General features: G+C 33.9%; 3 protein-coding genes across 3 annotated transcripts; 1 reads left to right on the top strand and 2 right to left on the bottom strand.

Moving 5' to 3' along the window:
- The first annotated feature begins 118 nt into the window (after window positions 1–118).
- LOC128188269 (notchless protein homolog 1-like) lies at window positions 119–20,544 on the top strand. Its single transcript, XM_052859227.1, has 14 exons — window positions 119–229; window positions 425–575; window positions 2,022–2,242; window positions 2,549–2,628; window positions 3,150–3,226; window positions 3,585–3,682; window positions 3,829–3,865; window positions 4,013–4,168; window positions 4,878–5,013; window positions 12,972–13,018; window positions 13,423–13,625; window positions 14,370–14,529; window positions 14,693–14,763; window positions 20,441–20,544. Exons 2-14 carry the CDS (start codon window positions 429–431, stop codon window positions 20,451–20,453), a joined length of 1,446 nt encoding a protein of 481 aa, XP_052715187.1. The 5' UTR covers window positions 119–229; window positions 425–428; the 3' UTR covers window positions 20,454–20,544.
- Window positions 5,020–8,451, bottom strand: LOC128188268 (uncharacterized). The gene is made up of 2 exons (XM_052859225.1): window positions 7,609–8,451; window positions 5,020–6,734 (listed from the first exon to the last, which is right to left on the bottom strand). The coding sequence occupies exons 1-2, from the start codon at window positions 7,659–7,661 to the stop codon at window positions 5,267–5,269; spliced, it is 1,521 nt and encodes a 506-aa protein (XP_052715185.1). The 5' UTR covers window positions 7,662–8,451; the 3' UTR covers window positions 5,020–5,266.
- Window positions 9,181–12,680, bottom strand: LOC128188270 (uncharacterized). The gene is made up of 2 exons (XM_052859228.1): window positions 12,427–12,680; window positions 9,181–12,106 (listed from the first exon to the last, which is right to left on the bottom strand). Exon 2 carries the CDS (start codon window positions 12,018–12,020, stop codon window positions 10,644–10,646), a length of 1,377 nt encoding a protein of 458 aa, XP_052715188.1. The 5' UTR covers window positions 12,021–12,106; window positions 12,427–12,680; the 3' UTR covers window positions 9,181–10,643.
- Window positions 20,545–27,650: the final 7,106 nt, after the last annotated feature.

Raw genomic sequence — 27,650 nt, 5'->3', positions numbered from 1 at the left:
AATAAAGATATACATGTTTATACAAATACACAATAAAACTGAAAATCAAAATCGACCTCCTCCCCCAAATAGGAAAAATAACGAAGAATGAAAATTACATTTAGAGTATGACCTAACCTGCAACTGAAAACCGGAAACACATGTTTACACTGTAAATATTGCAGTTTCATGAGTTTGTATGAAACTTAAAATACTTCTTGTTATCCTGAGTACAAAACACATGGAATAGGTAATAATTGACATTTTTTGAAAGTAAATAATTCCCCTCCCACACAACTTTACAAGAGGTGATCACCCTAATGATATCTTTGCAATTTTTTTCATCTGAAGCATGGAATGAAATGACATCAAATACTCTTTTTACATAATGTTGATCAATGTAACGCTAATCAACACCACTAAAGTATTGATTCATTTATTTTAGTGGAATGATGGAAGAAGCTGATTCAGATGATAAGAGAATTTTGGCTCAATTTAAAAGTGAAAATGGTGATGTTACTGGAAATGCTTTTGACTTGCCATTGAATGTCACTGCAGATAAACTACAACTGATTTGCAATGCTTTGTTGACCAATGTAAGTGTGAATGTACTCTTGGCAGAGACTCAATTTGATAACTGCAGCTCTGACACCTTGACATTATCTCAAAACTGTCCTTCTCAAGTCACGGCTAAAGTGTGGTTAAACTATACTCTGTCCCGAGTTTTTGCTTCCACCACTTTTTGCTTGATATTTCGATAATCATAAATACCTTTGTGCTCAAACTACGTTCACCCACTAATATAAAAAATGTCCAGATTATCTGTTTTGAAATGCCCCCTCTACCGCTTCAGGTTTAAATACACATCCAAAAATTGAAAGTCTACGGAGATTTTGCATTGCATCAGCCATTAATAAACCCGGATGATAACGTTAAAAAATTGCACGATGTATTCCGAGTGTATTCCGAATGGAGAAAAGATGTAAACATTCCCCATTATAAATTTCCGTAAGGAATCTGTTTTCGTTCCTGTGAATTTTTCTGAGTGGAAAGGGATAATTGTTCAAGGAAGATATCTTGGATATATTCCTTTTTAACGATTTCAACTGTATTTCTTTCACAGGTATGTGTAATTTTATTAAAAATCATCAAAAAGCGATGGAAGCAATAACTTGGGACAGACTAGAGGAGTATTTGGTTATATCTTACACCTCAAACATACTTTCCTTTATTTATTTAAAGTAAATATGCATTTCTTATCCTTAAATAGGGTTCTTTTCACATGTATTGTATACAGCTGGTGTAATTGTTTTGATTTTGTGTTCATTTTCACTCATCACTTGGTTGGACTGAAATTGCAGAAAATGCATGATGGTGAAAAGCTTCAAAATAAATCAAGGGAGACACTCTCATATTCCAGCAAGTGACAGATGTTTGGATTCTTTTAACAAAATTTCTAGACAGAAATGAGTGAGACACATGCACAATCCAACAAGTGATAGTTTTGTAATACATGTACTTTTCACAGAATTTTCAGGCATGAATTATGAAAGACTGTCCAGAGATTTGTAAAGACATTAGTCCTAATATCAAGCACAGAAGAATCCCTGTCAAGATTAATTGTTACTTAATTTGATAACTTTTTGCATGCATTGTACAAAGAAAATGAATTTAATTATAAGGTCAACTTTTATCTCGGAGCATTTTAAATTTTCTTCTTAAATGATATACCCTGTATAGCAAATAGAATAATTTAATCACTCATGTGACCAATAACATACAAAAAAGTAAAGGTTTATTCTAACGTCTATTCTATGTTTGGTTTAAAACACACTATAATGTAGACAAGACACTTAATAGCATATTTTGTTTAATAGGTAATTGATAAGACTTATTGTGGAAACTAGGTATTGAATTTGAAAAAAAATTTTTTTTTAATGTACCTAATTAACCTTCTAAATCCTTGTTTAGTAAGAGGTAATGAAAAATGAAATCTCAACCTGGCTACAAACATATAAGCTAAAATGTATCTATAATATCAGGAGGACCCAATTCCTTACTCCTTCTTCGTGAATGATGTTGAAGTGACAGACACATTGGTGAAGGCACTGGACAGTAAAGCCCTAGATAACACAGAGCAAGTGCTTGACATAGTCTACCTACCCCAGGCCATCTTTAGGGTGAGAGCGGTCACTAGATGTACCAGCACCATCCCTGGTCATGCAGAGGCTGTTATCTCAGTGGCATTTAACCCAGATGGACGGTAAAATATCTATTTCCCATTGCATCATTCGTAAATTATATCCATTTCTCCATTGCACCATTTGTTATGAAGAAATACACAGATAGAATGCTCTACTTTAAAGATAATTGAGTTATTCACTGTAGGCAGGATTTCACAAGTACTTTATTCTTGAGATATGCTGCACTTATTGCAGTGTCCATAAAATTTTAATCCAGTGGAAATAATCTAGAATTGAGTACAATTTTGTGTAAATATATCAGTTAAATATACATGTTATATGGAATTAAGTGCCTAAATGTTTTAAATTACTGGTATACTCTTCAGTTACCTGGCTAGTGGGTCAGGAGATACAACGGTGAGATTCTGGGATGTAACCACGGAAACTCCTCATCATGTTTGTAAAGGTATATATTTCATTTAAATATGAAAGCTACGTCTTTGGAATATATAGTATGCATTAATTTCTTCTGCACAGTTGTTTTTATATGTCATAAAGAAACATATTTACATCCAGGAAAATTACAGGAGGTTTTTTAACACCTCGTTGCTGATATTTATTGCGGTGAACCAGCTAGTCTTAAAATGCTTCTTCATGTACATATATGTTAAAAATTATCTATATTATTTAGATTGTGAAAATATAGTATATAGTACCGTAACAACTATTTGCATTCTTAATTGAATATGATTGCTCCCATTTAAAAGTAAAAATACAAAAAGTGGTCATTTACTTTATTATTCTTTCAACATTGCATTATAAACTGCAGTCACATTGCAGGCATATTAAACTATATGCATTATGAAATATGCCCCCAGAGCAGTTTCAGTTGATACCATCTTCTTTGCTAAAAATGTTGTTGATTGCCAAACATGTATTTTCTTTCTCAATTTTAAAGTTGATTATGCAGTGTTTTTTTCTTCACAGGTCACAAACACTGGGTGTTATGCATAGCTTGGTCACCTGATGGAAAGAAACTAGCATCAGGTTGTAAAAACAGTCAGGTATGAAATACCTAATTTTACAAGGATATATGCATTTGTTCACTTTGTATTTTTGTTGAATGGTGATAACAAACATTTAATATAAGAATTTCAAAACATTTTGATGAGATAATTGATACTGGCCACTTGCACAAAATTTAAAATAAACTGTGTCATATACGATACTTGTAGTTTAATGTGATTAATAAAAAGCATTACAGGGTATTTATTAATTTGCTTATCTGCATTATTAAATGATTAAAATTTAAAATTTATGTGTAACTGATAGTAATGGTATTGCATGACATTTACTGGATGATTTTCTTTTACCATTGATTGATATAAAATGAGAAAGATTCTTTTTATTTTCATAATGTAGATTTGTGTATGGGATCCAGAAACAGGTCAGCAGAAAGGGAAAACTCTAATTGGACATAAACAGTGGATAACCTGGTTAGCATGGAAACCTTTTCACTTGTAAGCCGTCATTTTGAATTGTTTTATTGATGCATTATTTCTTGCATAACTTTTACCGGTATTGAGATTTTTACTTTTGAAATAAAGTTTTATATAAGGCATTATTGAATATGGTCCTTAGAACAGTTTTGTTCTTTTTTTTTCAGAGATGCAGATTGTAGATTCCTTGCAAGTGGTTCCAAGGTTAGTTTTTCTCATAGTTAAAAAATGGAAAAAAAAAGTTAATGATTTTTAGATTTGTTTCATTATAGAAAGTTTTAACAAAGGTTATCAAATTTACATAAAATGTTAAAAAAAAAATGAAAATGATGTAGGCTGTCTTGTTTGTAGGATGGCACAATTAAGATTTGGGACACCCTGCTAAGCCAGTGCCACATCACCTTGTCTGGACACTTACAGTGTGTTACATGTATTAAATGGGGTGGAACAAACCTCATTTATTCCTCCTCCCAAGACAGAACCATTAAAGTATGGAGAGCAGAAGATGTAATTCCTTCCTTTAAGATCAACATCAAAATGACTTGTTTTTCTTTTTATACTAGGGTTTTACTTTTAGACCCTATATTAAGCATTGTTGGCTACCCAATTTCATGGATTTTGCTAAATTACCGGTATATTACCAGTAAGACTCAATTTTTAGGATCAATACCTGAATGTATAAACAATTTTCCTTGAAATTACTGAACAAACAATTCCTTGAAAGTTGTTGTTCATCAAATGATAAAAACACTGTTCATATACTAAAAACCAGATAACTTTAAATTTACCTGTACTTGGTTGAGTGTGAAGTACTGTATTAGGATATAAGTTGAAACATTGACATTTCTTTTGATTTCAAAACATGCCCTGCACCACTGTTATTGCAGGCATTGCCTGGATTTCCGATGGACAGTCTATAGGAGACAACTGCACATAATAGCACTTACTGTTAGATTAATGAACTGTGATTTGTCAATCAGACAGAAATATATTCATTAAAATAGTATTTATTGCACAATGTGAACATCAACTTCAAACAAATACTACACAATGTCACTTGCTGAGTACATACACACTTATGTTGGTTTAATAAAGAAAAAGAAAAAAAAACATTTTTTTACTGAAACATATCCCTGTGTGGTAGTGTTTGGCAGTTTTAGTAATGAAAAATAGTCTTGTAGGCTAAGGCTATAACTATACACTGTATTTTTCCCAGGGAGTTTTGTGCAGAACACTGCAAGGTCATGGCCATTGGGTGAACATTCTGGCACTGAGCACCGACTACGTGATGAGGACTGGCGCCTTTGATCCAGCTAATGCTAATATAGTTCCTCAGGACTCCCAGGAATCGGGTAAGAAACTGTGTGGCTATAACAGTCAGTGGATAGACAAACAGAAGTTTATCAATAGTTTTCTGCCAAGCATAAATTCAGTTAATTTAGGTGAAAACAGTTGGTCAACTTGAGAAAAAAATTGGTTCTAAAGTTTATTAGAGACATTTTACACCCTTGTATGCATATTGATGATACAGCCTCATAATTCTAAGGAATATTATTATCACATAGGGAAAAAAAGATCAGTTATATCATTGTATGCACACAAAGTTTACATGTCACAGTCTACCGTTATATCCTTTCTGATGTCTGGAGCCAAATTTCCTGTACTTTTACAAAAAGAAAACCCAGTTCTCCATACTGTGGCAATGTCAATTAGATCTTCATCAAACATGTAGAATCGGGCGGTGCTGTGACCCCCCACAATCAGGTGGTGGTCCTGACTGATCCCTGGGCGGGTCCTGTAATAGTGTATCACTGCCCGGTCATAGTGACCTTCACCCTTATGATTCTCAATAGTGGTGACAATGTCCATCTGGGGGCTGTGACAAGTGCCCAGCTCCCTGACTAAAACATTGTATTGTATGTCTCCAAATCTCCTCTCGGGGATGGAGCTCGGAATGAATTTTAATTTGAAGATAAAAGAGGACACTTGGTCATTCCAGAGGAAATGATCGCAGTAGTACTGTTGAAACGTCACTGTACCACGCATAGGATTGATTCTGTAGCATTCGTCTGCCTTTAGTTGGCCGTTTTTGTCCTCATGCCAGATAACATATTTGGTCTTTGTTAGTTCATCATAAGAAATTTTGAAAAGAGCAGATTTTCTTGATCTTATTTCATATATGGACAGGAGTTTCACAAAATGCACCCTTTGTGTTTCATTGTACATATTTAAATCAAAAACAGGGTGGTTAAAAAATATGCTAACGTTGTCAAAATACCTAGCCTCATTGTAGTCTTCCTCAAACATGCTTTTGGGGTGATTAAAACGAATGCTTTCATTTGCTCCTCTTTCGAACAATGTAAGGACAAAGACAGACACTGACCCCATTAATATAAAAATCATTCCACTTAAGAACATGAATTTAAGAGCATACTTCCACCCTTTTCTCAGGCTTTGTAAAGCATCAATGCCCTTTTTGCTAAAATATCGAATAGAAAGAAGGCTTATTCGAACCACTATCCCGTAAAGCAGTGCCGAGGCCTTGATGATCTGGAATAAGCTAACAGCTTCCTCTCGACACATTGCTATGCGGACCCCTATGATCAGCTGTGGAATATCCTCAATCCAGAGGAAAAAACATGAAACAATATCCGGATTAATCCAGGCAGGCTCAAAGAAAAGTTCCTTACCAATATTTGCTATTTCAAATACAATTGCAATGGTGCCAACAATAGCAAAAAATAATGAAGAATAGACAATGGAACTTTCAATTGGTCCATACACAAGTCCTGGCTTTATGCCATGAATGTCCCTGAAAAAGAGCCAGTCCACAAGGAAATCCAAAAAGTCCAGTCCAAAAGTCATCAAGAATAGGAAGAGTTTGAAGGAAAACCGTTTCTGGGCTCGAACACAGCATGGAATTAGATCAGTCAGAGTGGACAGTTCCTCGTAATGAGATCTGGAACTTCCAGGTCTAGATTCAATCTTCCGGGGCTCAGTCAGTTCCAAGTCTGTTCCACTTTTGTCTTCCTTAGTGCTGTTCTCATCCTCTGTAGTTGCCAGTGGGTTTACACTAAAATCATCATAGAAAAAGGAAAAGAAAACCTGTTAAATGCCTATTTAGAAAAAATAATATTACTTTTAATGATATTATTTCATTTCATGTTAATTAAGATTACTAGTAAATTGATCAATTGATCAAGTTCAGGGTTGTCTCTAAAAATTGAAGTAGAAGGGAGAAATAAGAAAGTAGAAGGGGATCTGAAGGTCTAGCTTATAACTAGATTGTGTTTGAAATGCAATAATAGCCGGGTAATTACGTCACTTTAGGCGGGGGAATTCCCCGCCTCCCGGGTCTTAGAGACAACCCTGAAGTTTCAGGACAGAAAAAATTGTGCAGAAATTATGTGATTTCAATTTATAATTTAAAGATCTGTGAAATTTAAATAGTTTGAAATCTAAGGTTTAAAGGTAATATTATAACGGATTTACTCACAAAAACATGTTGAACCCAGACAGATAAGGTATAAAATCAAGGTAATTTGATAAATCCAAGGTGTGAATTAGAGTTAACACAATATCAATTTTTATGGATTATTTCATGAAGGGCATTAGCATTGCAATCAGCAGGGCAACAAGGATTTCAGATCTGAATTTTTCTTGTACATTGATATAAATTTGTTGTAGAACAGTGTTGATAATCCATACTCATTCCTCAGTTGCAAAGAATTCCAAGACTGTCAAATTCAAACAACTCTCCAGTTGCTTTTTATTTTAACTGCATGTAAATGTCATTGAACACAAGGTTAATAGCTTTGGGTATTTATCCATGGGAATTTGTTAAGGTCATAAATTTTGAAAACTAAAGTAATTTTGAAAAAAACTATCGAAGAAATAATAATATAAAATTGTCAACATTACAGAATAAATTCTATAAATAAACATACCTCCCACCAGTATCTGAAGATTTTCTTTTCAAAATTAGTCTTGAATGTTCCATTTCTTTTTAGTATAAAGAAAGGGAAACTATGAAGCAAGTGTTGTGTTTACTGCCATTTAGAATCTTAGGGATTTATTCATGTGGCCATGTAGGGCCTACTTGCTTTAGAGGTCCAACTAGCAAATATCTTGTATTGTACATTGGATCGGAATAATAGGGTTATGTGCATTATACATATGAAATAAGGTTACATGCAAGCTGTGCAGTGGAAATCTAAATAGCCATACATGTATAACATTAAAGCAATATTATATATAAACCTGTTCACAATTTTTCAATTTTAAATTAAAGGATCAGTTTAACTTGATAGTGAATACAACTTTGATTTTTGTCTCAAATATGTTTTTTTTGGCCTGAGAAATATATGTTTTGTATACCAGTATATTTGACAAAGCCTATGTGAGCGTAGCAACCAATACAGAACAAGTATTCATGGTGCAATTACAGAACCATGGGATATAAGGTTTATTTTATGCAAAAAAGCCATTCATGAATTGTTTTGTCTATGCTATACCTTTCTCTTTACTCAACATCTATGCTGGGTACAGAGATGGTTCAATCATATGTTCTCCATTGCTTGAATAAGGAGTATTTAACCATATGTGTCATATTTATCATTGAATATTCTGGTAATCACCTGTATCTACTGTAACTCCCAGCTAATCTTTGCCTGAGGATTCTTCTTAGAATTATGATTCATGCACTATGGGTCATATTAATGGGTACAAATTAATTAACAAAAAATCTTATATGATGACAGAGATAAAAGTATGTCAAGGGTTCTTTTTTATATGGGTGTATATGGAGAATATTTTAACAAATAACAATTGAAACTTTTTTTCTGCATGCTTAAGTGCTCAGTGTTAATGATTCTTGTTGATGTAATAAAAATATTACTTTAAATTGGATGAATTCAATAAAATCTGAATTTAAAATTCAAATTTATTCATGAAAGTACTTCTCTTAATTTTTTTCCGTATTATTAAAAAAAAACAACAACAACAAAAATCATGAACACTTGGTGATACTTTAAAAAAAAACAACTTTTCCTAGTGATTTTTATCTTATTGAATAAGTTCAGTTACACCTTTCTGTAATTCACTGAAAACATCAGTATAAAGATTATGTGTCCCCAGAAGGGCACTGACTTCATGATTGATCACCTTAACTCTGATCATTTTACAGATGTTTTACTGTGTTTACTTCAAATAAATTTTCAATTAGTGACATGATGGATGTTGATGTAGATCACTACTGCAAGGGCAATGAAATAATGTTAACATTCACCTGTGAGAAGATATCTTATTTAAATGATTTTTATAATATCCCTTAGAAATATGAAAAAGGGTCGACTCAATTGAAATTATTTTCTGATAGACTTGTTTTGTTGGTTATCCCTGTCTGCAGTATATTTGAGGAACAGTTCATATTTCATGAACCTTTGTTGTAAATAATAAACTGTTGTCATTAGATAACAACTTGAGATTTATTTAACAGTACAATAAAGACAAATTAAAAATTAATTTTTCAACCTTTAATTTTGAAAGCATTTTTTGATAACAAGCACTGAACTGATGATATTATACATGCTGAATCAACTACGCCAGGAAAATATTGATGAGAAATGTCACAAAGATTTCTGTGTATGTTAATACATGTATTGACAGTGGCCTGCAGTGAGAGTTACTGGAATTATTTAATTAAGTATACTTCATGTAAAAATTGTATTCACTTTCCTTTGTCAGTTACTTTTTCAAAGAAGGACGACATAATAAAATTCAGTTTTGTGCAAATTGGAGGCAAAATGTTTGTTATCAGCAAAATCAATTCATAAGAGGAATGCTTTATGCAAAATGCATGATATAACACTTCATTTGTGATTTAGGTAAATTTACTAGAAAAAATAGGGTTAAAAATTAAGTACATTTATGAATTATGAAATTTTGGAAAATGATGTGAATACCATATTTAATGCCAGTAAATAAATTTTCTGAATGTGTATTTGGTATATGCAGATGAAATCTTACTTAATTAATATGTTATCTTCAAGGATATACTGCTGATATTGTGCCCACTTGAAATGATCTCCTACATACAGGAGTGAGAATCTGAGAACTTAATGCAAGTATGATCCAGGGTGTGTTACATTCTTTGAAGCAAACTTGATGATGTTATGTTTTATACAACAAGACATTCAAGAATGAAGAAATGAAACTAAATACACTCAGTCACTTGTAGAAAGTATAAGAATACATGAATCAGTGTACAAATTATGATAGCAGAACTTGATCTCTCTCTCTCTCTCTCTCTCTCTCTCTGGGACAATAACACAAGTACAAAATGGCATGAACATAAAAATAAAAATTTGTTTCACAATCTTTGAAGATAAAAGATGATTAATAGCAATTAAACCATTTTCAATGATTAATACAGCTGATGAAAATAATCTTGTAAAATGATATAGACACATTAAAATGAAAATGTTTAAAACACTTTACGCATGGATAAAAATCAGATAAAACTCTCAAAGAAACTTGTTAAGTGAAGTTTAAAGCCTCCTAACAACAATTCCAGAAATGACGAATTCTGATTTTCTGAGAAAAGAAGCTAAATGCGTAGAACACAATAAAGGCAAAAATAATCAATAAAAAATGTCTGTTTGGAAAAACTTGTACATATCTTGACTGGTATCAGGTATATGAAAATAAGGCAGTATAAAAGAGTTCTGTTTTACAATATCAAGGCTAAAAATTTACACATGTCAACCTCACTCTGATCAATTTCTCCAACGTTTAATGTTTTTTTTACAAAATGCATAACTTCTTACCGTATGAATTTCTTGGTGAAAATATGTTATGTGTACAACTTATGTTTATCTGTTGGTTAAATTTTTGTACATATATATGGTCCCGATCTGTTTAAAAAAAAATTAAAAACCTTTTTTAAAAACTTATAAAGGCACAGACTTTCCTTGAAGTCATATCAGATGTCACAGTTTGTGGAAAGTTTGAAATCATTATGTGGAGAAACACTTCCTGAATATTTGCAGCCAAGGAAGCCGGTTTTCCACACGGATGTTATATCCGTTAAGTGGAACTGTGGAGAGTAAAAATCTAACTTTGGTCTTGACGAGGAATTGCTGGGAATCATGTAGCCATTGCCTTTGTAGTCTTCTTTGACCTGGTAGTACCTCAGGGCGGTCGTAAAGTTCCCCACCATGATGTAACTGTTTCCTGTGGCAGGGTCCTCTGTGACCGACCCCTGCTCACATTTATCATGCACGGTTCCCATCACGTTGTATACAATGTCGCCAAGGATCAGGTGGTTGGTGGGGGAAACATATTCAAATTTAAAGATGATTTTATAAGTCTTGGTCATTGTGGATGATTTTGAGCATGGCGGGTCTGATGTAATGCTTATGCCCTCTGTTCTATCTATATTGAAGCAGTCTATTGTTTTGTTGTATTTGGGAATTATCTTTGTGACCTGTAGATATGATCTATCGTTTGAGAATTCGAGAGCAATTACAATGCTCTTGTAGTCGTGACGTAGATCGTGGATTTCAACCATCCTGACCCACTGATTTTCCAGTGGAGTATTTTGTTTTGACTTATTTCGCGTGTCCAAGAAGCCTATATTTCCATAGATCCCAACTCTTTGAAAATAATGCTCGTCAACATACTCCCCTTCAAATAGTGAGTGAGGCTCATGGAATTCCAAAAACCCAGAGTGTTTCCAAGTTGTTTGGGTGAAGAGAAATATAAGACATGATCCAAGCACCAGGAGAGTTAGTCCCAAAAACATGAAGAATCTAATGACAGGATGTTTCTGTTTCTTGCAGTTGTCTTTATTTTTGCCCTTGCTGCTGTAAATGCATTCAATTTCTTCAGACCTTCTGCGGCAGGCCCACACAATACCAACAAAGAGTCGTATGAGGGCCCCAAGAATAACCACAGAGGCTTTCCCTAGCTGAAAGATACTGATGGGTTCTTCCCTGCAAGCCAGAATTACAAGACTTATGGTAATCTGTGGAATATCTTCAAACCAGATCACTATAGCGGAGGCAATGTCCATGTCTAACCAAGGGTTACCACTGAAAATATCTTTTCCAAAGTTGATGATTTCAAACAGAAAAATGACAGCACCCATGATGGAGAAAAACAGGAGGGCAATGCGGACACTCTCTTCTGTGGGTCCAAAGGCGAGGCCTTCTTCAGCTGCGTCCACATCATGATATAGAAGCCAATCGTTAGTCAAATCAGCAATGTTCAGACCAACCATCACAAAGAACACAATAATTTGCACAGCCCGATTGTTCCTCATCAGAGCGTACACTTTACTGCAACACTTCTTCCCCATGATGGCAGCTTCTTTGTGCTCGGCTATTTCGGTAGTCTGATCGACTTACTATGACAGTGTAGGGCTTGACATCAACAATTTACAATCTACAATGACATGAAAAAGAGCAGTTCATATATCAAGTGTTGCCACTTCATATCAGCGACGTTTTATCTAATCATCAGAAAATTGCTATGCATGTGATTGATATATGCTAATGAAACCCATTTTTATTCCAAACTGTTCTACAGTGGAAAGATCTAGAATAAATCTAAGGCAGATTATCATAACTAATGGAAAATTGATTTATATGTCAGCTAGAGCAAAGAACTGTTGTCGATGTAGTATATGTGTGAATACTGTGCATCATATTATGACACCATTGTCTTACAATTCTAGCTAACACATACACAAAAACAACACTTACCGGTACTTTGTTGGTAGAAAATAAATCACATGTGGTTCCCCTTTTTAAATGGCCGACACTTCACTCAGAATGACAAAGTTAGCATCTAAGTGTTTCCTCTTTGTGTATTCCCATGCCCTTGGCTAAATATATTCAATCTCTCTGGCTATATCCAACCAAGCATGACTCACACGTGCACTGATCAACTACAGACAGTTCATGTATCGTTACAGCTGGATTATTTTTAGCACTTATGATCTAGGGCAATTTCTGTTTCTGTTTGGGCTATGAGGTTTCATGTTTACTGGGTACACAAATGCTAATGTGAAATCTCTAGTAATATTGATTTATCACACTCTATATTTTTTGATTTCTGCTATTTTCATCTTCAGATTTTATATATTTGATTGAAAGGGATTAAAAACATTTTAATTTCAAAATACTGTTATTGAATTTTTTTTTATGGATTTTATGTATTCGATTGAAAGGGAATTAAAACATTTTTAATTTCAAATAAACAATATACTGCCTCCAATATTTATTATTGAAAAACATTTTTGTTGCAGCTGAAGAGCTATCCAAAATTGCAAAAGAAAGATATGAAAAAGCTAAGGTATGAATTATGATTTTATTGCTTGCATAACAGTGTGCTTCTAGATTAGATCTAAGCATTCATACATTTTATGGTATAATCTCTGCATTATTAGATTTGATATCACCAGAAATCAGTTCAGTGGGGTGTAAAGGTTTAAGATATATTGATGGTTTACTGATATTTAAATTACCATGCTTATATGAGATAATCATAAGCAAGATAGAAGAGAGCTGAACTGTAATAAACTGCAGCAAGAAATATTTTGTTTTTTATGCATACAAAATTAACATTAAATACTGCATTTGTTGAAATAATTAAGGTTTCAGTTTGTGTAATGTGTGTATATAGCTACACCATGATCTTTCAGATTTCTGCCCTTATGAAAAAAAAACTTCATTAAGTAACCTATGTCTAACTTATAGGGAACTGGTGCAGAGAGGCTCGTGTCCGGTTCAGATGATTTTACCTTGTATCTATGGCAACCAGAGGAGGAGAAGAAACCAGTCACCAGGATGACAGGGCACCAGCAACTCATCAACGATGTCCGGTTCTCTCCAGATACCAGGCTCATTGCAAGCGCCTCCTTTGATAAGTCTGTTAAGCTTTGGGATGGAAAAAATGGAAAGTAAGCAAAAAATATGCTAAAAATAGATCAAAAAATTGTTTTGCCTCTCAATGTTGTTTCAACGGTCAGAGAATTTAAAGAATACGTGTAACTCTCTAAAGAGGGTTGGGTTAGAAACCAAGATGGTATACTGTATCAAAACATAAGAAAAATATGTTGTCTAAAAAATGGGTATTGAGGTTGTCTACAAAATGGGTATTGAGGTTGCTCTGCCATCCTTTCTCTTTTGTTTCTCTTTGTTACTGTGTATAACCTTTTATTTTTCTTGCCAAGATTGTGGGTTTGTCCATCAAGCAAAACCTTTACAATTGTGGCAAATCCCAGCCTACATGTACACTCCTCTCTTTTCACATCTTTTCATGGTCCGCATATACCAAGTATGTCATGATTTCTTTCTTGTGGCCCAATGCTGGTACTTAAAATCTCAAATTTTGGCCATTGCACATTTTTCCCTTGAATATGGTAAAGATTAACAGAAAGAGGTTCAGATTCAAAGTTTGTTATTTTGAGTTTTAATTGATAAGGTGATATGATCAGTAAAGTTTAAAAGCAGGCACTGAAGAAATTGACTCTATTCTTTAGGCCTTGAATAAAGCAAAAACACATTTGAGTTAGATGGTTGACTCTGATTTAGTCCGAACTGTCAGTAATGTAATTGGTGTGATTAATCATCGTGACTGTAAATCAATGGAATGTGTACAGATAACTTTGTTTTTAACTGAGTGTGTATTACTTTGTACCTAGGTTTTTGACGACATTCAGAGGTCATGTAAACAGGGTGTACCAGGTGGCCTGGTCCGCCGACAGCCGTTTGTTGTGTAGCGGAAGCTCCGACTCCACCCTGAAGGTGTGGGACATCAGGCAGAAAAAGCTGCTAGTGGACCTCCCAGGGCACGCCGACGAGGTCATCACAGAGTTATCCTTCTTTTAAATTTTACACTGCTCTAAAGTTAACGAATCATTGTCGAGTTGTCTTTCTTTGGAATCAAAAGCATTGCCTCTACAAGAAGAGAGCTGTGACGGCATGCACATTGATTGAATTATAATATTTTTCTTATCCTTTTTAGGTTTATGCAGTAGACTGGAGCCCAGATGGACAGAGGGTAGCTAGTGGGGGAAAAGACAAGGTTCTGAAAATGTAAGCTTATTTGTTCTTTAGCTGTATGTCTTTGCAAGTACATGTACCTGATGTGTACTAGACTAGTGAAAATTAAAGGTTTAAATTTAGGCTGCCTACTACATGTCATACTGTTCATTCCTGAAAACATTTGCTAGTGTGATAATAATGAACATTACAGTGAATTTGGGTGTTATAAATAAATCCAGTTACACCCCTCGCCAGGGTCTAATGTCTAGTACAAGTCAATTACCCAGTCTGTCATTTCATCAATCTGGTTTTACATGTATTTCTTTATCACGTACAGCCCCTCTTAAATTGCTCAACAGATTTTCAAGAAACTGGACATAATGTGGATTATGCAAAATTATATGATCATTTGAAGGGGGCATATTGCTTTGCTGCTGTTTGTCAGTCGGTCGGTCAACCAAGAGTTTCTGTCCATTTTCTTCGCAGAGGATGCACATATTGAAATGAAAGGACTAAGTGCGGTTTTATGCAATTCTTGCCCCCCAAAATCAAAGTTTTAGAAAGAGCTTTAAAATAAGATGAAAGATAGTTAAAGGAAGTGAACATGAAAAAATTATCAAGGGCTCACATTTGTCTGTTTGATATGTATAATGATATCTGAAAACCGTTTAGACAAAGCTTTCCTCAGTAAAAAGATATCCCACTTAGAATAACTAATTCTTGCAATCTATGAGCGCTGCCATATTGTTAAAATCATTACCTCCCTGCTGGGTTATCGCTAAGCATCTAAGAGAGGGCAGCACTGATGCTGCCGTCAGTGAGACACATTGCATTTTTACACACGTGTAGTAACAGGGATAAAATGCCATCATCAAAATGTGAATGGAAACTTGAAAGGAATGTAAAGAGTTGTCATTTTAAACAGTGTTTATGGAGGAAGATTTTGGATCTCAGAATGATGAATTCCCACCAGCAGTTAATGTGACATGTAACTGGAATAGAATGTCCGTGGATCAGTGTTATTGTGACCTATTTTTTCTTGCACTCGGGAATTTCTTGTTTATGAGTTTGAACATTATGTGTGCTACATAAATGAGCACACAAGGTGCATTGCACAGCATCCTGACTTTTAAAAAGTGTCTTAGTCCTGTTATTCTTCTGACAGCATAAACAGAACCGGCCTACATATCATCAAGATCTTATGTATATAAAAAAAAACAAATCAGAAAAATTTCCAAGGCATTTAAATAAAAAGTAACGGTAAGAAACCCCACATGGAAAATTGAATTACAATTTTATATTAATTTAAATTGATATCTAAAAACAGCATTTTATTTATGTATAAACACTGACCGCCACATCTCTGTACAAACATCTGGAATGTGATGGTCTTATATTTCACAAATTAATTTATCCATATTCATTTTTTGTACAAATCATAAATAGTTATCTGAGGTTCATTTATAGAAATGTACTAAATCCTTGTCTTCTCATGACAGTACACAAAATTTTTCTTCACATCAAGGCATAATTTTTCTCCTCAACTTTTATCAACTCTGTACATAAACACTGGCCTAGTTCCAACATTGACCCAGTCACCAGCAGCAATGTGGCTTATCTACGTCAGAGAACAGATGCATGCTGGGGAATAATGGATTACCTCCATAAACCTTTCCATGACAGTGTTAAATTGATAAAATCTCTTGATAGAAATAAACAAATAGGTAACAGACCTCATTTTAAAGTTTCAAAAGGCTTTTATAATTTATTAAGCAACAATTATTTTTTTCATGTTCACTTCCTTTAAAATCATATTGGAAATAAATGTGTAAAAGGTTATCACCACAGTGACGTCATAACGTAGAAATGACGTCATGAATATTGCATTATTTTGATAAATTGATGTTTTGTAGCAAAATATGGGTGTTTTCAGATGGTTTTTCGACTAGGAAACATCAAGCGCAGGCTTGCTCAAGTACCATTTTTTAGTATAATATGTATAACTATCTGAAGAAAAACATGTTAAAATTGCACTTGAGCAGACCTGCGCTCTATACTTCCGAATGCAAAATATAGAGCAAAAATGAGAATATCTTCATTTGTTTGCAACTTTGCGGGAATTAGGTCATTTAGATGACGTCATAGATAAAAAGCGAGTGAGCAATAATGACTAAAATCAAGATTTAAGTTATAGGCATCCTCTTTACAATGATTTCTGAAAATTTCATTCTTATACGATACTATTTAAAAATTGGTTGAAATCGGGGGCCATAATCAGATCTAGGGCAAGTTTGATTATGGTACAATCAAGCAGTTTTCGACGGGTTACCAGTATGCCCCTTGGACATAGAAAAATTCCAATTATTTGCAGTTTCTGTTCATTTTCTTTGTAGAGGTTGTACTTACTGTGATGAAATTTGGTATACAGATTAACCAAAATAAAATCTAGGTCAAGTTGATTTTGGGCACAATCGAGCTTTTTTTGACAGAGTTATGTGCCTTGGACTTAGAAAAATTTCAAATATTTGCAATTTCCGTTCATTTTCTTTGCAGAGGTTTCAATTATTTGCAGTTTTGGTTAATTTTCTTTGCAGATGTTTCCAAGGGAGGGGGGCATGGATGTTTTACAAACATCTCTTGTTCTGGAAAGTTTGCCCCATTTGACCATTAAGCTATACTGGTACAGTGTATGACTGAAACAATTTGTCAGCAGAATTCTCTAGCACAACTCCTCGGAAATCCTGAAACACAATTCATGAAACTTTTAAGTAAATGTTGAAGGATGTGCATTAGCTGCAATAATGTAGCCCTCTCTGATTTTTTATATCTGATGTTAACTCTCCCCCCCCCCCCCCCCAAAAAAAAAAAAATCGGGAGAGGACTACATGTGCATATGATGCAATTTTTTGGACGGGAGTTATGCCCCTTTTGAAGTTCCTGTTCTTGTCAGCCTAACTCTTATAAAATTACTCAACAGATTGTCTTTAAGGACACACACTTTAAATTTGAAGATTAGCAGAAAATATTGATTCCTTTTTTTTTCTCTTTGAGTTATGCCCCATTTTATTGTATTTATTAGGTAAGCACTTTTTTATAGCATTATCAATTAAGCAATGTTGGAGGGTGGGGTATGTGAGCTTGCTCACTTTTTCTTTCAAATGCCCCATTTCAAAACTCATTCAAATTGAGTGCCGCCAAAAGTCATGTTTACTTTATTATACTCTGTCCAAAGATGTATGTGTTTAATAATTTGATATCCATAAGGAGTCCAAACCATTCGTTAGCTTAAAGATTTGGATTCTCCTTCTTTAATTTAATTGTGAGGTAGAACACTAAAAATAAAACACATAGGGGATTTTGCATTTCAAACAACAGTAACGTACCCAGATGATAAGGTTAAAAAATTGATGCAAGGTGTTCTGAGTGTTTCCAGAGAGAATTAAGAATGATGTCAGATTTTTCCATTGTAAATTCCTTTAATATTTACAAAATGTGGGATGGTATACTACTGTAGTATATAACTGATCTTTAAAAAGAACACTCTCATAATTAATAACCAAACTTTTCTGAATTTTGGAAAATTGTGACTGAAACGGAAGCATGGGATGGTGTAAAATGTGCATATTACCAGGCAGTTTCATCATTTTTCTAAGAATTTTGTCCTTTTGAACTTAGATTTTTTGCTATTTTTTGAATGTATTTAAAATGAAAAGTTTGTCAGTGCAACTCCTCTGAAAGCACTGCACATATTTTGGTTAAAATGTGTAGATGAGCATACTGGTTATTTCTAGGAAATTCTCATTCCTTTTTTTTTTTTTTGTGTGGACTTTTTGAATTTTGGTCATTTATTGAATGTAGTAATGAACAGTTTGTCAACACAACTTCTCTTAGACTACTTTGAAATATTGGTGAAATTTTGTATGTAATAAGGACACAATGTGTAGATGCATGTGCATATTACCAGGAAACTCATGTGTCCTAAATAATTTCTTTCAATGCATATGTTTATGAATTTTGTTTTCTTTGCATTTAATCAAATACAAGTATGTACTAATTTATCATTATAAAAATTAAAGTAAATTTCTCAAGGCCAGATTGATTATTTGATTCTGTTAAAAGGAATACATGTGCTATATTTATATCACATGTACATTGTATATGTATTTAATGAACATATTAAATTGTAAAGTGTATTACAAACACATGAATATTGCAACAAACAGCCATGATGAACAGAAATACCATCAAGTCAATACTGTGAAGAAATATTGACATTAATATACATAAACAGATTTGCTTTACAAAAGAATTTTGATGGTGCATGTCTCAAAATGAAGGCCAGCTGTATAGGTCACTTTAACTTCTGTTTTCTCACGAATTCTTCATGAAGTGTAGCAAACTCTGACGGTTTTACTGTTCTCCGGTAAAATCAATTATAATCCTTGTCTTTTCCAATCAGTGAGTCTTGCTTTAATTAACAGCTTAAATGTCAGGCTGTAAAGGTCTCAGAGAGAAAGAGTTTAGGTGACTGAGATTATTGTCCAGTTGTCCACTTTGGATCTACAATTTTACAAAGGTTGTTGTGACATTTACATCGGGTCAAGACCAGACAGCTCCGCTTTTACTGCCATTTTATGTCGGAATAGTGATTGTAGGGGCCCCGTTTTATGTTCGGGGAAGGGGAAAGGGGGATTAGGTTCAGATTGTTGGGGTAGTTTATTGTCTCTCAGGGAGATATTAAAATAGACACAAATGATAATTAAAGTTTTTATCAAGTGCTTTCAACACATGGAGGTTTATAGAGAGATTTAGATATTGGCTTTGATGGGTTTTCATTCATGAAGGACCTTTTTCAACAGATAATAGTGGAAGGTCCTAGGTAAGCGGGGATTGTATTTCCCTTCAATGTGGCATTCATCACTGTTCAAAACAGATAAATGCCTCATTTGTCACTGGAAATAAAGTGAATTCATTACGTCCTTAACATCCTCTGATCTGACCCTGCGCTTTGAGGCTATCACCTCTTTTCCTTTTCAACTGTAACATTTTGACCTCACCGTAAGAAAATGGTATTCATTTGAAGGTGAATGTTTCCTGCATTACAACCAATGCAAACCACAACGTTTTTGTCATAATCTGTGCAGCCTGTCAAATTAAGATGTGAAATCTAAAAAAATATAATATTTCTTTTATAGTTCTCAAGTTATTTTCCAATGTGCAATTAAGTTGTTGTTTTGTATTTAAATGTCACGAGTGGAATTCCTGTCAAATCTGCAGTGCTCTTTTTCCGTTTGAAATTGAAACAGCCTGGATCAGAAGACAGATGACAGTTGATGAAGTTTATCCCTTCTGGCTGGATAAAGGCTAGACTCTCACAGTTGTAGTTTTACTTTGAACATCACAGATTTTCACCTGATCAAAGATGTGTCTGTACTTTTGATCATTACATAGAAGGGATACTGTTTCTCGTCCTGCCCAGCCATCATTCAGAATGTGACAAATTTAGATGTTTTTGTGCATCTGTTTGTCCTTTTATTTGTGAAATGAAAAAAGGGGACAAGAGACTGAGAAATAGAGACTCTAGCTTTTACATTCCTTCATAAAAACACAAGTCTACTCTGTTGAATACTACAGCTGTAGTAATATACTTTGATATTATGTTTGTGTTGAATATGCTTGCTTTGATAATTTTAAATACAATATTTAAACAAATATTCTTTTCTTGCAGATGGAGAAAGTAATAGATGGATATACACAGCTCTACTTGTCAATCCTGTGATATGGCCTTAAGAAGGACAAAATCTGATTCAAAATAAATTCATGAGAAATTTATGTTCCATTTTTTGTTCAATTAAATCTCTCTATGTTTCTAGAATTAAAAGGAAAATATGTGTATCACAAAGAATTTACTAGAGTTGACCAAAGTTTTACTTTATTTATTATTTTGGCCATTAATATTCAGGAGTTAGTTGCAGTTCTGTAGCTCCCAGTCTGAAGAAAAATCTGATGGATGACCAGGTTGTCCATCCAATTTTTTTTTTTCAGACCTGGAGCTACAGAACTGCAACTATTAGGGAATATGACAATTTTTAGAAAGTGTTCTTATTATAGAGCAGTATGATGTTGGCTACCGGTATATAGAATAAAGACAAAGTTTGACTGAAAGAAGTTGATATAAAACTAATACAGTGTAACAGTGTACCATAGGAAAACTGTATACAGAGAAATATACGACCCCCCCCCCCCCTTCCTTTTATTTTCACCCCCTTTGCCTCATCAGTGGGAGAATTCAAGACTGGTTGAATTCCAATTTTCTCAATTTATTTATCTTCAAACACAACTTTGTGTGGGAAAATTTAAGAATGGGTGAAACCGTTTTCAAATGAAGAAGTGCAAAAATAACACAGGGCAAAAATAACCCTGAATACAGTATTTCATATACACATACTTAGTGGTGTACCATCTCTGATACATGTGTTTGACTAAAGGAAATAGCAACTTATAGTTAGGACTGTGTCGCCCCCAGGGCTGCGATTTCTCTGTCTCAGCCCATCATCAAGCCGTATCGCCCTCAAATTCCCTTTTACTTGTGTATAATTTCTTATATATAGATTATTACATGGCATTTTTTACATCGCGTCCTTGGTTACTGTATATCAGACTAAGAGCCGTCAGGCTTGAGAGCTGATACTGTGGAATCATTTAAATTCATGGGGGCCAATTTTCGTTTGTGGATTTTTTGCTTATTTGTGGGGATGTAATTTTGTAGATGCATCGGTTTTCAGTTTTAGTAACAAAGATAACTCTTTTTAAATTTCCTTTCATTCAGGATGTAAATTCGTTGGGGAGGGCTACCCATGAATACACGTACCACAAGAATTGAGCCACAATGAATTCTAGACTACTGATTCCACAATATACAGTGAATTTGGGATACTATATAAAAAAATGCCATGTCTTGATTTTTAGCTCACTGAGACGAAGTCAAGGAGAGCTTATGCTATACCCTCGGCGTCGGCGTCGGCGTCCGGACCTGGTTAAAGTTTTTGTTGCAGGTCCTGTATCCAAGCTATTACTTGTCCTATCTTCACCAAACTTGCATGGATGATGCATCTGGACCTACTTATGGAATTGAAAGACTTGGATGCTGAATCTGGGTCCTGAATTTTAGATGCTGGAGGAGTTTAAGGTTGTTGGACCAGGTTAAAGTTTTTGTTGCAGGTGCCCTTTGATAGCAATATCTAAGTTACTGCAGGTCCGTACTTCACAAAACTTGCATGGATGGTGTGCCTTATGATACTGATGCACCAGACAGGCTTGAGTGCTGAATCTAAGCTATAGGTTTCGGATGCTGGAGGAGGTTAAGGTTTTTGGAGCAGGTTAAAGTTTTTGTTGCGGGTGCCCATTGATAGCAATATCTAAGTTACTACTGGTCCTAACTTCACCAAACTTGTATGGATGATGCGTCTAATGATACTGATGCACCTGACAACCTTGAATGCTGAATCTGAGCAATAGGTTTCGGATGCTGGAAGATGTTAAGGTTTTTAGAGCTGGTTAAAGTATTTGTTGCAGGTGCCCTCTGATGATTATATCTTAGTTACTACTGGTTCTAACTTCACCAAACTTGTATGGATGGTGCATCTTATGATACTGATGCACCTGACAAGCTTGAATGCTGAATCTGAGCATTAGGTTTCGGATGCTGGAGGAGGTTAAGGTTTTAAGAGCTGGTTAAATAAAGTTTTTGAAACAGGTGCCCTCTGATGATGATATCTTAGTTATTACTTGTCCTTACTTCACCAGACTTCCATGGATGGTGTGTCTTATGATACTGATGCACCTGACAGGCTTGAATGCTGAGTCTGGTTTCGGATGCTGGATAAAGTTAAGTTTTTAGGAACAGGTCACATGTTTAATAGATGATAGTACTATTTCAAACTTGCATAGTTGATTTAACTGTAATATGAATGAATCGCAGAGGTAGCTTCAGATGCAGAGCTTGATCTCCATTATCAAGGATGGTAAAAAATAAATCTTAGTTATTACAGGTCCAAACTTCACCAAACTTGAATGGATGGTGTGTCTTATGATACAGATGCACCTGACAGGCATGGATGCTGAATCTGAGCCATAGGTTGCGGATGCTGGAGGAAGTTAAGGTTTTAATTGCTAGTGCCCTCTGATGATGATATCTTAGTTATTACTGGTCCAAACTTCACCAAACTTGCATGGATGATGCGTCTTATGATACCAATGCACCTGATGGGCTTGAATGCTGAATCTGAGCCATAGGTTTCGGATGCTGGATGAGGTTTAGTTTTTTGGAACAGGTCACATGTTTTATAGATGATAGCTTGCATAGTTGATTTAACTTTATCATAAATTAAATGCAGAGGTTGCTTCAGATGCAGAGCCTGATCTCCATTATCAAGGATGCTAAAGAAATCTCCTACCTCACTCAAACCAGCTCGATAGATAGATGTGTTTGTTGATAAATGATATAACATGATTTCTATGATATAGTTTTGTATGATATGAAACAATATTGTTTGATATGATACAAAATGATATCATATGTTATATTATAAAAGTTATACGATACGATATGATATTGCATCATTTTTTTTTATTTTATGATATTGTATCATGATATTGTTATGTATAGTATTGTATATTATGATACAATATTGTATAATTTTATATTGTATTTTTAATTTATTATTTTATCACATGATACAATTACATAAGATATTGCAAAATATTATATTGTATCCTATGATACAATATTGTATATTCTATAATATTGTATCATACAATATTGTATAATATGATATTGGTTTCAGTAATATAGAATTATATCACATGAAATTGTATGATATGATATTGTAATATAATATAATATTGTATCATACGATATTGTATGATATGATATTGGTTTTTATGATATTTTATCATATCACATGAAATTGTATTATATGATATTGTAATATATATAATTGTGTCATATGATACAATATGTATAATATAATAATGTATTTTATAATATTTTACTTTATCACATGATATTGCATCATTTGATAAGATACAATGTTGGAATCAAATTATATTGTATTATATGATATAATATCATATAATGTATCAAATATGTTTCAGTGTCATTCAATACAATATCATACTATATTATACAATATAATATCATGTTTCAATGTTATGATGTATATAATTATGTAATATGATATTGTAATATAATACTATATTGTATTATATTTTATGTTGTTATACTTTCATGTTAAATACTGAAATCTGATTGGTTAAGACGCAGTTAATAATATTTACTATTACCCTCAGCGTTAGCAACGCACTTGGCAACGGGTAACATTAAAAAATGTTACATGCGCGAAAATTATGCGCGTACGGTTCGCTGTAGAATTCATGTTATTCCTATATAAAAGCAGTAAAATTTTCTTAAAAATTTTTAAAAAGACATTCAGTATAACAAAATAAATAGTGCCTGTTTGGGAGGATAACAGTTGAAATTGACACCCCGAGAAAACCATTGTCAACCGACGCGAAGCGGAGGTTGACAATGGTTTTCTCGGGGTGTCAATTTCAACTGTTACCCTCCCAAACAGGCACTATTTATATAATATTGTATTATGTGATCAAATACAATAAGGTATAACACAATACAATGTCATATTATACGTTACAATATCATATCTCATTATTGTTTATTACGGTATTTTATTTTATTATATGATATATATTATAAATATGACATGATGCAATATTTAATTTTATATCATTGTATTGATTAACATAGGAACATATGATTATCATAAAAATTTTTATCAGATGATATACGATATTTTGTCAAAACAGAATCCATGAATATCCAAGATCATAAAGTATGATTTTCATATTAAATGATAAAGGTGGTCTTATGTAGGTGATGTCTCATAAGGATGATGCTCCGTCTCGGTGAGCTCAGTAATCTATGATTACCTATGTTTATATTATATACTTATACATGTAGAAAAATTCAAAGAAGCAATAAAGAACAAGCATCATGTGATGAATGATATTGTCATCAAATTGCTCGGTGGTTACACTTGTCTCTTACAATCTTTCCTGTCAATCTGCGCCAACTGTTTGTATTATTAAGTTTACGTCGACATAATCATTTGACATTCTGATTTCGGAAATTATTGACGCATATCTGTTCTACGTCATGATAGCTGATGATTGTACGTAATAACAACCAAAGATGGCCAGAAAGGGGCGTGTGATAAACTTTATTACACACTCCTAGACTTTATTACACACAGGTAGGCAAATTTTCCATTTATATTGCATAGGGTGGAAAAGGGTATATTTTCTATAAGTATGCAATATAAAATATTGTCTTATTATATAGACAATGATGATAATGAACAGACAATAGAAAGCATCATATTAGATGTACATGTTGACAAATTTTATAGACTATGTTTAACTTGATAAACAATACATGATAAATACATTTAGTACCGTTAATTGCAAGCCAGGATCTCGTACATGAAACATGATTGCATCCGGTGTTAATTTAAGGCACAAATTACTTCTAAATCAAAAAAGAGCATAATGGTACTTTAATAAATTTTAATTTTGGAATACGAATTATTGAAATTTTGCCTAAGATGCTGTCTCAGAAGATTGTTAAATCACAAATGGATCAAAAGATTTCTGGGTTTCATTTATATATCTGCAGAATCAGGTATTGTACTCGGGGGAAATAATTTAAAATTTCTAATGAAATCAAAAAGCACTGAATTGATTTCTTGATGATGGTTTCATTAAGGAAAGCATTATGAATGCAGGGTGCAGCAAGTGTATCTTGTTTATACAAAGGTGCATTGGCTTAAATTCATCAAATGCTCTAGTGATATTGTCTGTGTTGTAAGCTGTTGGAAAGATTTGTTGTAATGCTGGGAATGGAATTGGATGCATTGACAGGCCTTAGATTCTAAGCGGATTCATCCAGGGGATGTCCCTAGTGTCAGATGTTCACTCCTGACTTAAAAAAAAACCCTCTAATGGATATAATCTCTTCAGAAGGTGAGTTTAGAGTGAAGTCAACTTGAGCAATTAAGCAGTCATTAGTAGACAGCACTTGCTGGCCCCAGGGTCAGGGAAGGGAGAGAGCTAGACGACAAAGTGGATTTGATGCGAGCTGACAGGGCTAAAGAATTAGTTACAGAATTGAAGCTGATGTTGCATTTTTCATGGTTTAATGAATGACATTTTGAAACAAGTTACATGTGTAACTTAACCCTACAATTTATCTCCATATGACGCACTGATCAATACATGATCTACTTTTATTACTCAAAACTAACAACTGAGTACATGTACATTCACAAATACAATAAAAAAAACCACAAATACCGGTATCTGCATTTTGAAGAAATCATTTTAAATATGGTAATCAAAATAAATTCCTTTAATTGAGAGTTGTTCATCTTTAGATAAATAAAAATTCAAACTTATTAATGGAAAAAAAAATTCCATTCCATTTCACAGCATGGGGTTAATTAGCAGATGTGCCATCTTGTGTGGATATCTAGAGTCTAGTCTGTTGTGAACTCTTTACAAATGATAAAGATTTTGCTTACACACACTTTAGACTTACTGTGTCCACCATTGTAAGATATATTCCAAAGGAGGTCACAATAATCAACTATAAGCCCAAAAGAATTTTAAAAAGTCAGGGTTGGAATGGAGTACAATACTGCCCTTATTAATTAAATAGCAGGAGTGCTAAAGATTTGAATGATAAGTAAGGTATTCATTCATACATACATACATATGTCCGTCATAAATATTAAACTTGTGAATTGGGGTCTTTAAAAGGTTTTTGACAGACATAATTACGTAATTGAGAATTCAAGGAATGTTTTTTGGTGCTTTTGGTGTTTATATTGTTGTGAATGAATGCATTTGATCTAGGTTAGATCAAAGAGGATTAAATAAAAAGACTGCAAAGAATTGTATGTGATGATTAAGCACTTGAACATTATAGCTCTAGTCTCTGTAGCATTTTAATAACCCCCGCAAACAAAGTTTGAGGTGGTATATAAGAATCACCTTTTCCGTCTGTCCGTCCGTCTGTCTGTGCAATCATATCCAGTCCACCATATCTTTCTTATTGAGAAACATTGGAACTTCTTACTTCACACAATGATTTCCTATAACCTGAGGGTGAGTCATGATTTTGACTCAAGGTCATTTGGCCAAGTTCAAGGTATTTGAGAGAAAAAGTTCATAATTCGTGTCTCAGTTATGCCTTTCTTACAGGGAATCATTTGAAGTTCCTACTTCACATAAAGAGATTGCTTATGACCTGAGGATATGTCATGAACTTGATGCAGGGTCAGTTGTGCAAGTTCAAGGTCATTGCTTTTAATAAATTTGCACAATTCCTCTCTAGGCCATATTTTGCAATAAAAATAATTCAAAGCTAAAATTTGACACAAAGATTGCTTGTGACCTGTAAATATGTCCTGACCTTGAGCTTTGGGCATTCGTGCAAGTCCAAGGTCACTACATGTATAAGCAAAAAGGTGCATCCAGTACTTTCTAATAGAGTATGACTCGAGTTATTATATTTTCTTAGCGGGGTTATCATTTGAGAGCTTGCTCACAGCACCTCTAGTTCATCCGAAAGTCAAATAGGGGAGATAATGTCCAACTAGTCCAATAAACTAGGCAAATATGAATGCCTTTGTACAAAATTAAAATCTTTTGTCTACCATCCAGCTTACAAAAGTTTCACAGCCAGTTATTATGGTAGAAAATTGAACAATGAGTATAATTAAAAGTAGCTACACAAGTATTATTCTTCTGTGTGAACTGGACAATTATGATGTGATTGTCAACTTTTTTTTTGGGGGGGG

Source organism: Crassostrea angulata, chromosome 6, assembly GCF_025612915.1.
Source record: "Crassostrea angulata isolate pt1a10 chromosome 6, ASM2561291v2, whole genome shotgun sequence".
In the NCBI taxonomy this organism is placed as follows: domain Eukaryota; kingdom Metazoa; phylum Mollusca; class Bivalvia; order Ostreida; family Ostreidae; genus Magallana; species Magallana angulata.
The sequence above is the reverse complement of the archived record's forward strand: the minus strand, read 5'-3'. Positions and strand labels throughout refer to the sequence as shown.